Source organism: Cervus canadensis, chromosome 22 (genome assembly GCF_019320065.1).
Source record: "Cervus canadensis isolate Bull #8, Minnesota chromosome 22, ASM1932006v1, whole genome shotgun sequence".
NCBI lineage: Eukaryota > Metazoa > Chordata > Mammalia > Artiodactyla > Cervidae > Cervus > Cervus canadensis.
In genome coordinates this window covers 52,665,633-52,679,952 of record NC_057407.1, presented here as the reverse complement: position 1 = coordinate 52,679,952, position 14,320 = coordinate 52,665,633, and the positions used below count along the sequence as shown (strand labels likewise).

Below are 14,320 nucleotides of genomic sequence, written 5' to 3'. Positions count from 1 at the left end.
GAAACAATGGCTTGTAGCAATTGAGCCAAAACACATCCAACCTGTTTCTACACACACCTGAGGGCTTGGGGGCCTGGAGATGAAGGAAGGCCAGGCAAACACCAATTGTACTCACGCCAAAAAACAGCAGACACCAAGACTTAACCAAAAATCTCCCCCTCTCTTTTTAAAGAAATTTCTACAGTTCTATTGAGAAACTTAAAGGGATTTTCAGAATTTCATGTTCCTGGATGGAATTCATTGAGCCTATACAGATCATTTTCTCCAAAAGTAATCAGTACACTACTCCGGGAATTGGTGATGGACAGGGAAGCCTGGCGTGCTGCAGTCCATGGGGTCTCTAACAGTCAGACACAACTGAGCAATTGAACTGAGTTGAACCAGTACACCTATATTATTTTTACAAAAATTTCTAAGGTGGTCCAGTGGCTAAGACTGCAGGCTCCCAATGCAGGGGGCTGGGGTTCAATCGCTGGTCAGGGAACTAGACACCCCATGCCACAACTAAGACCCAACACAGTTAAATAAATAGATATTTTTAAATTTCTAACAGGTTTTTAAACAGCTTTATTGAGATAGAATTTATATATATAAAATTCACCTGTCTTTAGTATGGAGTGATTTTGAGTATTAATATATTTACAGAATAGTACAAGTGTGACCATAATCTTGGTTTAAAATATTTTCAGGATCCCTCCAAGAATCCTGTTCCCATCAGCAGTCTCTTCCCATTTCTCTCCTCTCACCCTCTCTCCCATCCCTAGGAAACTGCTAATCTGCTTTCTGTCTCAGAGATCTGCCTATTCTAGACATTCCATATGAATGGCATCATGCATATGCATATATGGTCTTTTGTGACTGCCTTACTTTACTTAGCTTAACATCTTTGAGGTTCATCCACACTGTAGAATTTCTATTACCCAAACACATTTTTTTAAATGTCTCTATTCAACTAATAAACACCAAACTTAGAAATTTCAAGCAGAATAAAAATAAGTAAGATTTCTTGTCATTAGAAGAGGGTAAGATGTGGCATTTGCTTTTTGGTGGGGCATGTCTAAGTGGCTGCAAAGATACTCTGTTAAAATACCTTAACCTGGGACTTTCTGAGTGGTCCAGTGGCTAAGACTCTGTGCTCACAATGCAGGGGGCCAGAGTTCAATCCCCGGGTCAGGGGACTAGATCCCACATGCCGCAACTAAGGCCTGGCACAGTCAAATAAATTAAAAAAAAAAAAAAAAAACCTTAACCCATACATCTATGGTCAAATAATCTATGACAAAGAAGGCAAGTCTACATTAAACTTGGAAAGCATTTCTTCAACAAACGGTGCTGGGAAAACCGGACAATTACATGTAAAAAAATGAAATTAGACCATTCTTTTAACACCATACACAAAAATAAGCTCGAAATGGGTTAAAGACCTAAATGGGAGACTGGAGACGATAAAACTTCCAGAGGGAAACATAAGCAGAACACTCTCTGATACAAATCACAGCAAGACCCTTTTCCTCCAGAATAATGGAAATAAAAATAAATGGGACTTACTTAAACTCAAAAGGTTTTGCACAGTAAAGGAAACAATAAACAAAAGGAAAAGTGGGTATGTGTGCGTGCTCAGTCACCCAGTGCATGCCTCTTCTCGACCCATGGACTGTAGTCCACCAGGCTCCTCTGTCTGTGGGATTTTCCAGGCAAGAATACTGGAGTGGGTTGCCATTTCCTCCTCCAGGAGATCTTTCTGACCCAGGAATCGACCCTGCTTCTCTTGTGCCTCCTACACTGGCAGGTGGATTTACCACTGAGCCACTTGGGAAGCCCAAAAATGAAAAGACAACCCCCACACACAGACACATAAACAACACCTTGCTCCATTATATAGTATATATAGTGGGGTACCTAACATAGCCCTAGGACAGGTGCTTAAAGAAGGCTTCCCTGAAGAAGTGACCCCCAAATTCCCTCTTAAATCACGTTAATAATGTATTCTGAAATGCTTAAGAACAATTTGGCCATTTTTTAACCTACTATGCCAAAGTATTTTCTACTTCTTTAAAAAGCAGCAGAGAAGACAAAACATGATTGTTTTTAATGCTGCCACCAAACATGGCTAATAGGAGGACCAGAGTACAGTGTTTCAGGGCCCTTTTGTTATCTACTGAAGTTGTACTATGGAGTCATCAGCCTTTACAAAACAAGCTTTCAGCTGAATTATCATTTTAATATGTATTCTCAAAGGTTACTATGATTGGACAGAACAAGGTACCAAATGCTGCCTCAGAGACCCTCAACTGTCCCCTAAAGAGACTTTTAAGGACAAGTCAACTTCATCGTCACAATCTTCCATCTACAGCCCCATCTCTCAAATATACAAACTCATTTTCTTAAAAGACCATGGATACATAACAGGGTCTCATAAAATCCAAATTAATTTAATTGCATAACTCACTGCATACATATTTTAAAAGAATACTGCATAAATGTTGAAAACATTTTCTATGCAGAAAACAGAATGATTCCCCTGTCTTTTTACAAAAATGTCTGCACTTTTTACAAAAATGACCCTCAGTATCATTTGTCAGTAAAACCCAAATTCAGCTTCAGGTGAAGAAATCTAGAAGTGTAGACCCGGTGAACCTCAACTCCAAAGGAAAAAGGATTTTTGCAAAAACTAGAGTCATTTTCCTCAGGAACATTGTTGGTTTGTGGCAGTACCCAAAGGCTCTGCCCCAAAAACATTCCTCAAAGCTGTGCATCTATTAACATCAAGATTCATCTCTACATGTAGCAAGATGTGAAATGAGAAAAATCGATGCCCAGATCCTTGGGGGATGGACTAAGAACCAGCCAGAAAGCAGCAGAAATGTTTCCTGCATTTGCTGTAGTGGATAACTTTAAGCTAAATTTAGCCCTTATGATTAGTTCGTGCAGATGACAAAACTTTGATGTTTGCTATTAAAACTATCCTAAAAAAAAAAAAAAAAAAAAAAGTTTGGGGCTTAATAATCCAGAGAAAAACAGCTAAAAGGCAAAAAGATGTCTCCATTGTCAAACTGGTTAGACTGTTCTTCTGTATGGGGTTGTGTCATTTTCATCAACCCTGACAGCCCTGGGTTGGGGGGAGGGAGTACCATTAAGCCTGTCACCTGCTATTGTTTCTGCTTTGACAATTTATTAAGCAATAAACAGCAAAGTGAAACCAAGGACCATATAAATCCGGACACACACTGCATGAATCTCCAAAGAAAACATGACTCTTCTCACGGTTGCCCAAAACTGAAAAACTTTCTTCAACTAAAGGCATTTTTATTTCAGAAGTTTTGGGGATTGTTTTCTAGATCCTGAGATATGACTTGTATACAGATAATAAAGGAACCTCAGGGAATCCCCTGGTGGTCCAGTGATTAGGACTCTGAGCTTCCACTGCCAAGGGCCTGGGTTCAATCCCTAGTTGGGGGAACTAATATCCCACAAGCCTTGCGGCTTGATCAAAAGTTGTTGTTCAGTTGCTAAGTCGTATCTGACTCATTGCCGCAACCCACAGACAGCAGCACGCCAGGCTTCCCTGTCCTTCACTATATCCCAGAGTTTGCTCAAATTCACGTCCACCGAGTCAGTGATACTATCTAATCATCTCCTCCTCTGTCACCCCCTTCTCCTGCCCTCAATCTTTCCCAGCATCAGGGTCTTTTCCAATGAGTCAGCTCTTCGCATCAGGTGGCCAAAGTATTGGAGCTTCAGCATCAGTCCTTCCAAAGAAATTCAGGACTGATTTCCTTTTAGGATTGACTGGTGTGAACTCCCCGCTGTCCAACGGACTCTCAAGAGTCTTCTCCAGTCAAAAGTAAATAAAGTGCAAATATAATAAAGGAACCGCAGCTTAGCCTACCCCTTGGTAGCAAAGCCTGGAGGAAAGTCAGCAAACGCTGGGCTCTGAGCTGGGGAAATCAAAGCCCTCAGCCTGGTTTTGCAAAGGCAGACCCACCACTGTCAGCCCCCAGGTCAAGCACAAAGAATGAGGGGCCTTTTCTTTGTACTCAGCCTTTCCTTAAATAAATACGTTAAAAGGCATGGGTTTCCCCAATGCTCTGCGGTAAAGAATCTACCTGCAGTGCAGGAGATGTGGGTTTGATCCCTGGGTCAGGAAGATCCCCTGGAGGAAGAAACGGCAACCCACTCCAGTATTCTTGCCTGGGAAATTCCATGGACAGAGGAATCCAGTGGGCTATATAGTCCATGAGGTTGCAAAATGTCAGACATGACCGAATGGCTGAGCACACACATGAGGTGTGATTACCAACCACCTCCCAGCACTTAATACACACTTCTTTCCTCAGACCTTAACAACACTGACTGTATGTGTGTGCGCACATGTGAGCAAATGTGCATTTGGGGGTCGGTTTTGTTATTCTGTGAGAAGACGACTATTTTTCTGGCAATGCACCTGTGACAGAATGCTGGTAGAATGGTCTAGCAATCAAATCACATCACTGCAGACAAGTTTGCCCCATCTGAAAATCTGTGCAGTGGATGTGCCTTGGTGGGAGTGGTGGTTAGTTCTTCCGTGTGTGCGTGTGCTCAGGTGCTTCAGTAGTGTCCGAATCTTTGCAACCCCATGGACTGTAGCCCACCAGGCTCCTCTGTCCATGGGATTCTCCAGGCAATACTGGAGTGGGTGGCCATACCCTCCTCCAGGGGATCTTTCCAACCCAGGAGTCAAACCCATGCCTCCTGCATCTCTTGCACAGGCAAATTCTTTACTGCTGAGCCACTGGGGAAGCCCCAGTTAGCACCTCCAGTTGCAGCCAAATGCTGGGCTCCTAGCTTTCAAGAAGCAAAGAGAAGGGGAGATAGTAGACAACAGGAAATAACACCAGTTGGCTTTTCACCAGGCTCTAGGGCCACAGAGGGTTAAATAAAGTACAAGTAGGGGAAATTCTCTGGCGGCCCAGTGGTTACAACCCAGCGTTACCACTGCTAAGGGCCTGGGTTCAATCCCTAGTCAGGGAACTAACATCCCACAAGTTGCTTGATGCAGCCCCCAAAATAAAGTAGAAGTGAAGGGGCCTTTACTAACAGCTGGTTCTAGAGAAACTCTGAGTTGAGGACACCATGACCCTTTTCTTAAAAAAAAAGAAAAGATTTGTTATTTTTTTAAGTTTTTTTTTTTTTTTTTTTTGACTTGGACCATTTTTAAAGTCTTTATTGAATGTGTTACCATACTGCTTCCATTTCATGTTTTGGCTTTTTGGCTGCAAGGCCTGAGGGGTTCCAGCTTTCCCAGCCAGGGATCAAAACCGCACCACCTGCATTGCAAGGCAAAGTCTTAGCCTCTGAACCACCAGGAAGGTCCCCACCATGATCCCTAAAAGACTTGTCTGGACTTCCCTGGCGATCCACTGGTTAAGCCACCATGCTTCCGCTGCAGGGGCACGGGTTCCATCCCTGGTCCTGGAAGATCCCACATGTCATGCAGTGCAGCCACAAAAAAAAATAGAAAGAAAGGGGGGGAAAGGCTTATTTTATCTTTAGAGCAGCCTCATGGGTACTGGAGAGTCACCATATAAAGTACAAGCAAATCTATACTGAGCTAATATGAAAAATCCACCAAAGTCCTAAGGTTCAGCCAGCTTTGCAATCACTCACCTTGCATTTGTCCTTAATTCCTTGGTTAATGAGGACAAATACTTCCTAATCTCAGCTCCTCTCCCCACCTCAAGAGGAGGAGAGGCAGTGTCTGTCACCAGAGTCCTCAAATACGGCCAACTGTTAAAGGTGATTTTAAAAAAATTGAAAAACCAGAGCGCCATCACCATGTTACCTGTGAGCCCACGAGGCCCGGCTACAAAGCTCCCGAGGGGGTGAACATACCTCTCAGTTTGTACATCTCCCCGTTGGCAGCGTACACGACCAGCATATGGGGCGCTTCGTCGCTCAGGGACACGATGGCGCCAGAAAGAGACAGGGCCCCTCGAGGCTTCTGGTGCTTGCTCTGCTCGTTCACAAAATACTGCAGGATCCCAGCCTCGAAATCCAGCACGAAGTACCTGGGCGGAGAGATCACAGGGCGTCGGTTTTCTCACTGAGCAAAGAGGAGGAGGAACAGAATCCTTCTGTGGACATCAAGGGTCCCAATCCAGGATGCTGGGAGCTAAAAGTCCCTGCCAGACACCCACACAAGCCAAGAACGGAGATTGTCGTGGCTCCTGAGCAGAGGCCAGGCCCATTTGGGATATGGTGCGATGCCCACAGATACACATTAGCCTCAGGATGGTAGAGAAGAGCAAGGCGCTGGGACACAGAATCTGGTAACAGGTTCAACGTGACTTCACAGGAACACCTGAAATTCACACCCCAGAAGTAGCAAGCTGGGCTGGACTCCGGGGCAGCCTGGGAGCTGTATGGGGCCTGAGCCCCAGGGCTGGTCCAGCCAGGAACTAGAGGTGCTCACGGAGCTCTCTAACCTCCAGCGGGTCCTTCCACGGAACACTTTTCACACAACAGGGCAAGAATTCCCTTCGCTCTGGGAGGCCACAATGCCGCTGGAGTCCATATCCAGGGGAAAAACAGGGGAACTGCTAGTTGTCTGAATGGCTCAAACAAATCTTGGGAGCTGAGTACCTGGCCTATCGACACTTACAATCTATCAGCAGAAAGTAGTCCAGACAACTTCCCCTTCTCCACAAGCTGTCTTCATCAGAGACCTGAATTCCCCTTGGAGCCCAGAGGCTCAGCATAGCCCCTGCCTGCTCTCCCCGCCTCCCACTGTCTGCTCCACCCAGGCTGGCTCCCCCAGCTGCCTCCCACCACAGGGCTATTGCTCATGCTGTTTCCCCAACTGGAGCAGTTATTCAAAACAACACTGAAACTCTGTGCAACTGGGTTTCACATCAGCATTCAACTGCACCATCAGTGGGTTTGTCTCATTAAAGAAAAGTCCAGACACTAGCTGACCTGCAGGCACACCCAAGCCACAGAACCAGTCTCAAAACAAATCACAGTGCAATTAAGGAGGGGAAAAAGTCAGTCCTTCATCAGCTTGAAAATATTTGCCATCCCTGTGTCTAGAACACAGTTACTTCCCCTATTTACACTGCACGGTAACTTCAGGAACAACTCAAGTGCCACCAAGTTGAGGAAGTTTCTCCTGACCAGGCCAAATCCTCCCACAAGTTCTCACCCAGAACTTGCCCCTCATGGCCTTGGCCCCCGTGGGAATCTACAGTTACAGGATTATCCAATTCAATGTCTGGTTTCGGCGCCCTCCCCTGACTCTACCCTACCCAGAGACAGACAGTGCCTGACACCTCACTGATACTCAGTATTTACTCAGTGAATGAATGAAGGGGGGAAACTACCAGATTCCACAGTTTTCAATCCATGCACCCGAGCAGCTGGGTCACCACTGTGAACTCGCACAGGCACTAGAAAATATGTCCCATATTTGAGGGTTACACAGTGATGCTCACAAGTCAGATACCAAGCACGCAGACAATTCAGCCAGTCTGGAATCTGCAGGCACACACACAGTCCATCAGCATGTGACTGCGGTTCTCAACACAGAAATGTACTGTTCTTCTATATTAACTGGTGGTAGTTTAGTCGCTAAGTCATGTCCGACTCTTGCAACCCCATGGACTGTAGCCCACCAGGCTCCTCTGTCCATGGGATTTTCCAGGCAAGAATACTGGAGTGGACTGCCATTTCCTTCTCCAGGGGATTTTCCCGACCCAGGAATTGAACCCAGGTCTCCTGCATTGCAAGCAAATTCTTTACCGACTGAGCTATGAGGGAAGCCCCTATGTTGATTACTTTTTCAAATGGCTACTGAGATGTTAGGACATAAATGTACATGAAGCTGTTTGCAGATGACTGCTTTAATAAATGAAACCGCAGGGCATTTTTTTAACCTTCCAAGCACCACAAACCAAGGAAATTTACAAACTTCCACCCTGATTCTCACAGTATCCAACAGACAGCCATCATTATCCCTCATTTTTCAGGTGCTGGGACTCAAAGAAACTCCAAAACCCAAGTCCTGCTTGTCTGTGTCCACATCCACACCTGGTTCAGTCCAGCTCACAAACTCTCATTTGAGTCTCCCACAAGTCCTCCTTCACCACCTGCTCCGGGTCACCTCTCCTCACCCACTGAGGTGCTTCTTTCTCCAAACCTTCCCGCTCCAAGAGAGCGAACCCAGCTCAAAGTCCCCCTGCCTGCCCGCAGAGACGCCACTGCATCCCCACCCCCACAGAGCATGCGTACCTGACAACCCAGGTCTCAACCCTCCAAAACTCCAATTCCTCTAAGAAATCTTCCACTTTTAATTATTTGTAACATTCCAAATATCCTGGCCAAGGCAATCTTTTTTACCTCTCTCCTCCCCCCCACCCCCCAATCTCTTTTGGGTCACAATAATAAGGCTATACTTCTGGCCTCCATCACCATCATGGATAAATCAAGATCCAAAGATGCCTTCGTGGGCCCAGCAGCAACATCAACCTCACCTGGGAGCTTGTTTGAAATGTAAATCCTTGGGTCCCATCCAAGGCCGGCTGGATCAGAAACACCGGGGAAGGGGTCAAGGAGGCTTCCAGGTGACTCTGATGCAGCCCAAGTTTGAGATGCACTGGCCTAAACTAACAGCTCATCACCAAATCCCTGCCCACTTCTTCCAAGAGACATGAGATGAGAGGACAGAATATATCTCCCAGTTTTCTTTGTCAGGATGTGTGGCCATGTGAGCTGTGGCAACAGAATGTGAGCCTAAGTAACGCAGGACAGGAACACAACAGACAGACAGAAAGACAGACACTCACACAGGTTGGAGTGGAGACATCCTGTAAGGCCACTGGGGATCCACAATGAGTGTGGCAAAGACCCCCAGAGAGAGTAGCCTGGGCCCCTGAATCACCACCTGGAGGAGAACCACCTGCTAAAAAACACCCTTATCGTTTCTACAAGGATGAGAAAGAGGCTTCTGCTTATCTTATGCTTCAGAGCTGTGATGGCAGTCAGCCTGACAAATTCACCAAAAATCTTTTCAAAATGTCTATTTTCATGTCCTTGTACTCCTCCTCCTCTCTGTGATGTTGAGGGAAAGTTACATAGCTCAAAATAACCTGGAGTTAAATCTCCCCTCTGGGTCCTCCCCACCATTCTATGCAAAACAAAGAACTCTCTCACCCAAAGGAAAAAAAAAATGGACATTAAGGTTGATCACGCCCAGCTCCCAGCCAGTCCAGCCTCTGGCTGAGCTCCAGAATTCCTTGCCCCAGCCATTTAAGAGATAACTACTCCGAACAATTATGAAGAACAGGTCCCCTTGAGACAGTAGCTTTCCACATACAGGCCTATATACACTTACTCTTTTCTTGGGTTAGTGCAGCAGCTCACTAATCTGACTGCTGCCCTTCTCGCCTCATTAAAGGTGATCTTTTCCTGTAAAGTGCCCGTCTCGTTCTTTTTCCAAACCTCGCCTTCTCTAACTCCCTTCCCCTGCAGATGTGAAAACCAATTTCTATCCATGAGAGAGGCGTTGCGGTGATTTCTGAGCCACCAGGGGTCACGTTATTCAAATGCTGACCCTGCCTTCTCTTTAGGAGTCAGTGGTTTCAATGTGACCCGTATTTCCTGTCACAGTGACTGCAGGCAGGCAGACACAGCTCCCGGCAGGTCAGAGCATTGAGAGCAATCATCTGTCCAAGTGTAGGGAAGGAACCTCACTACAGCTTTCTGTGTCTCCACCCCCCTGCATCCCCCCAAACCACCCTGGCAGAAGCGCAGTGTTTCCCATCTGTAAACACGCCCCCTTTACACAGAGGAAAGCAGAAAAGGTAGCGTATAACTTCAACAGGCTTCAAGGAAAAGGTGTAAGCCAAGTTGCCCTCCACACCCTGACCCTCCCCATCCACCAGGTACCCTTGCTGGAATGGAGAAAGGCTCAACACCTCTTCCCTTTCTGCTCCATCCGCTCATCACCCAGGCCACGTCAGCCTTTCCGCCTCCCAGAGGCAGCTTCACAAATTCATCTCGTTCACACCAACCATATATTTGCAAAGGACATTACTAAGAAACTGGTACCAAAAAATGAATTGAATTGGTTTTTTTTTCCTCAATCAGGATGTCAGAATAACCCAATAAGCACACGTTATGGGGGCTATGGGAACACATGAATGATTTTTCACATTACCTATTTCAAAATGACATCTTAATTCTAACCCTCTGCCTCAGGCAAACACACACACACACACTTCCACTGCTTCCTAAAATAGTTTCCGTGAAAATACAGGTTTAGATCAGGTGCACTAAAGAAGGTTATCAATAATTTACTTTTTTTCTAAAGACAGTTAAAAACTTGATCCTATTTGGAAAGAAATGATGGGAGAATATCCTATTAAAAATTGCAACAGACTAAACAAAAAGTGTTCTTCCAGGACCTCCTTTGAAAGTTGAGTTAGCAGCTGTCGGTAGAGGTAGGAGCTGCCCACCCAGCATTAAGAAACGCATTGCCTGGGGGGGGTCACGTCCCGTCCCCTGGGAGGAAGGAAATTACATGTGGTTTCCCGCAGGGTCAGGGCTGTCAGGCATTGCTGCATCAGAAACTCACAGCTTTCATCCTAAATTGAAAAGTTAACCGCATTTCAGGACAAAGCTTCACCAAATCAAGCGCAAACGCCAGATAAACTCCTGAAACTTTCTTCAAGCCCTTCCTTCTGGAGAAACGAGTAAGAGGAACCTAATTCCTAGAGTGGGTTCTATTTAATTAGCATCTCTAGCTTCAGTTTGCATCTTGACTGACCAGCAGGTGAACCTAACTGTATACGAAGGGAACATAGTTTAGGGGCTATGTTAACCAACCAGGGAGGGTGCTGGGGAGAAAGGAGAGGGAAAAAAGACATCAAACCAACCTAGGAGACAAGCCATCAGTCCTGATCAGGCCAGCCTCGGAGTGGCAACCTCGCTCTGTTCCAAAGCTGGGACCCGCGGCGAGCGGCAGGCCCACTTCGAAAGGCCTGAGAACAAGCCACTGCTTCGGAAACAACACGTGAGCGCGTCCTTGCACGTAGACACACCTGCGTGCACACACACGCACTTTCATCCGTACGCACACAGTCATGCTCACTCGCGATTGCGTACATACAAGGCAGCTGCCCTTATGCATAACTGCTTTCCAGTCCTTGCATCAAGGAGAGTCATCTGTCAACACCTGTAGCCTTTCATTCCCACCCCCACCTGCCTCACAGAGTTTCATGAAGGTTCAACTTCAGGATCTAAGAGCTGAAAATCTGACATTTTTACTTTGGGAGGGGGTAGGCGCGCCAATTGCCATCAGCATCCAGTTAGCCGAAAAATAAAGGGAAAGGATGGCGGGGAGGAGGGGGGGATGGGGGAGGCAGGGAACAGGGAGGGGGAAGCAGCTCATTAATGCCAAGTGACAGAAATCACAAACAACCTACAAGAGAATTACAAAGAGGAAAAATTGCAGTGAAAAAACTCTTTTGAAGAGGAACTTAGCCAGACAGGCTGCTACTGACAAAAAGTTAAACCATTTCATCTACACTTAAAAGCGAAAATTAAAACAAGAGAAAAGGGCTTGAGAAGGGAGGCGACTGCCCAGCCCTTGACGCCTGAGCAGACATCTTTAACACCCAGGTCACTATTTCTAGAAGGGCGTAAGGACCCCGCCCATTCCGTGCGGGGCTCCACCCTTCCCACACGCCGGCACGAGGCCTCACCCACCCGGGCCCACGACCCCCGCTGGCGCTGGTGTCCCGCCTGCTGGGATCCGCCTCACCTTCCCAGGCCCTCGGTTTTGTGTCTACCTCCACCCCCCACACTAATTATTTATCAAGAGAAGCTAGTCTCTAGCCCAAATATTCACACATCGTGGTTCAGGAACACAGCTCAGTGACAAACTTCCATGGACCTCACCCAGACAAATTCTTTATATTCCAAAATCACTCTGTACTCTGAAAGGCGCCTCCTCGAAATCTTTCACAGAATCATAATTTCTGTAGAAATCTGCATACTCCAGGCCCTCTGTCCCCTGAGAAGCTCCTGCTCAGACTGCTGGGGCCCACCTGTGCCTTGTTCTGACCACACAACAGTGACCTTGTTCTTCAGCGAAAGACCCTTCTCTGGGTTGAGTGACTGACTACTTGACTCTTCTACAGATGAAAATTTCAAGGGTGGACAGGTAAACAGCACGCTCCAGATCTTATAGAGAGGAAATTATGGCATAGATTTTAATCAGGCGATGTAGCCGGTAAGGCCCATGGCTCGAAACCATTAAGATAGTGTGTTTTCTCTATCTGCAGTATTTGCAGTGAAAATACCATTTTCACTGCAAAGATGCAAAAACACAGGGTCGAAACTGACAGAAATATAAGAAAAAAAATAAAACACAATCAGATTAGGAGACTTTTAAAATCCTCCTTTTGCCCAGAGTTGGACAGATATGTTGAAAATGAATGGGAACATATAGATTCAAAACAATATATTCCCAAGTTTTATTTTAAATGTTACAAATAATTACATACCCAAATGAAAAATATACACAAACTTTTTAATATAAACTTTTTAAATGTGCATGGAATATTTTGCAAAATGTTGGCTAAAAACAGCATCAAAAAGTAAAAATTTTATAGGGCCAATCTTTAGACCTGACAATAACATCTGACATGTTAAAGACTTAAAAAAAAAAAAACTAGTAGTATTAGTTTTAATGATATATTAAGTTATATGATATATATATATATAATGTATTCAGGGGCTTCCCTGGTGGCTCAGAGATTAAAGCGTCTGCCTCCAATGCGGGAGACCCAGGTTCGATCCCTGGGTTGGGAAGATCCTCTGGAGAAGGAAATGGTAACCCACTCCAGTATTCTTGCCTGGAGAATCCCATGGACGGAGAAGCCTGGTAGGCTACAGTCCATGGGGTCGCAAAGAGTCGGAGGACTTCACTTTCACTAATATATTCATATTTTTTTAAATATGGGTATTTTTAAACTGTTAGCATGGGAAAGGCACCAAAACAGGAGAGGCAAAACCATAAAGAAAAGTATTTACACATATTTCTAAATTTTAAACAATCCCCAGTTAAAAATAAGCCATAAATAAAACAAAAGACAACCAATAAAGCAGAGTTTTAAAAAAGAATGTTCCTGCAGTTTGGGTCAGCTATTCCCTGCTTCTGAATCAGCAGGGAAGCTAGTTTAAAATGTGGATTCCTGATTCCCATCCCATAGAGAATCAGAATCTTTGTGGCTGAGATCAGGAAATCAGGAATATGAATTTCAAAATTTCCCTAGTGTGGGTTAGTCTCTCAGTCGTGTCCAGCTCTTTGGGATTCCATGAACTATAGCCCTCCAGGCAAAAATACTAGAGTGGGTAGCCATTCCCTTCTCCAGGGGATCTTTCCCACCCAGGGGATCAAACCCAAGTCTCCTGCATTGCAGGTGAATTCTTTACCGTCTTAGCCACCAAGGAAGTCCTAGATAAGTAGGAAAAAACCAGTGCAAAATCAAGTCAGGATAAAAACCTTAAGCGTGTTATTCACACCCCCTTTTTTTCCCCCTAGTCTTTCAAGTTCTTCCTCCTAATCATTCATTCAGCAAACATCTGAGCACTATGGGCCCATCCAACAAAGCGGAACATATTGTTTAAATATGAGCTGACCGAAAAAAAAAAAAAAAAAAAAAAAAGAGCTGACCTTATTTTATCTTTGTGTGAAAGAGCTGAAGCCCTGCTCCTAAATCACAACACCTCAGGCAGTAGGTATCTTGGCTCTGTCACTTGGGGAGTATTTTTGAGAAAGATTTAAGGAAAAATGACATCACCGGGAATGGAGTTTCTGCATAACTGGATCATCAGCTAGCATCATGTAGGTTCACCTGGGCACAGCGGCCCCAGAGACCAGGCCGAGCGGCTGCTGCCTCGTGAACCACCTCATCTGACAAAGCAGAAGCGTTAAGTCAAAGTGAACTTTTAACACAAGATTGGGTGCACTGCACCTGGATTTCAGGTATGACGAGATTCCATCTGCCTTTGAAGACCAGGTCATTTTACATACCGGAAGCAAGAACTGAGACCTTTCTAACAAGGGTTAATACAGGCACCTTCTGAACTCCTATTCACTCAAGTTTCCAAGGCCATTGGCTAAGAACTTCAACTGCTACTACTTTAAACTGTAAAATGTCAAGCCCCGTCTTGATGCTCACAGTTCATTTTCATTCCTGCCATCAACAACACAAGGAACTTACCTGGGAATCCTTGAGATGGGTGGAGTCCTGAATCAAGTCTCTGCTTTACAATAAAG

At 45.4% G+C, this 14,320-nt stretch overlaps 1 protein-coding gene across 4 annotated transcripts in view; it reads right to left on the bottom strand.

Moving 5' to 3' along the window:
• The window catches only part of OSBPL10 (oxysterol binding protein like 10), a 308,456-nt gene that overhangs the window by 212,562 nt on the left and 81,574 nt on the right, over positions 1–14,320 (bottom strand). For all 4 annotated transcript variants that reach the window (XM_043443183.1, XM_043443184.1, XM_043443182.1 and 1 more), the window contains exon 2: positions 5,872–6,047. In XM_043443183.1, coding sequence (XP_043299118.1) covers positions 5,872–6,047 — 176 coding nt within the window. The remainder of the gene's footprint in view (positions 1–5,871; positions 6,048–14,320) is intronic.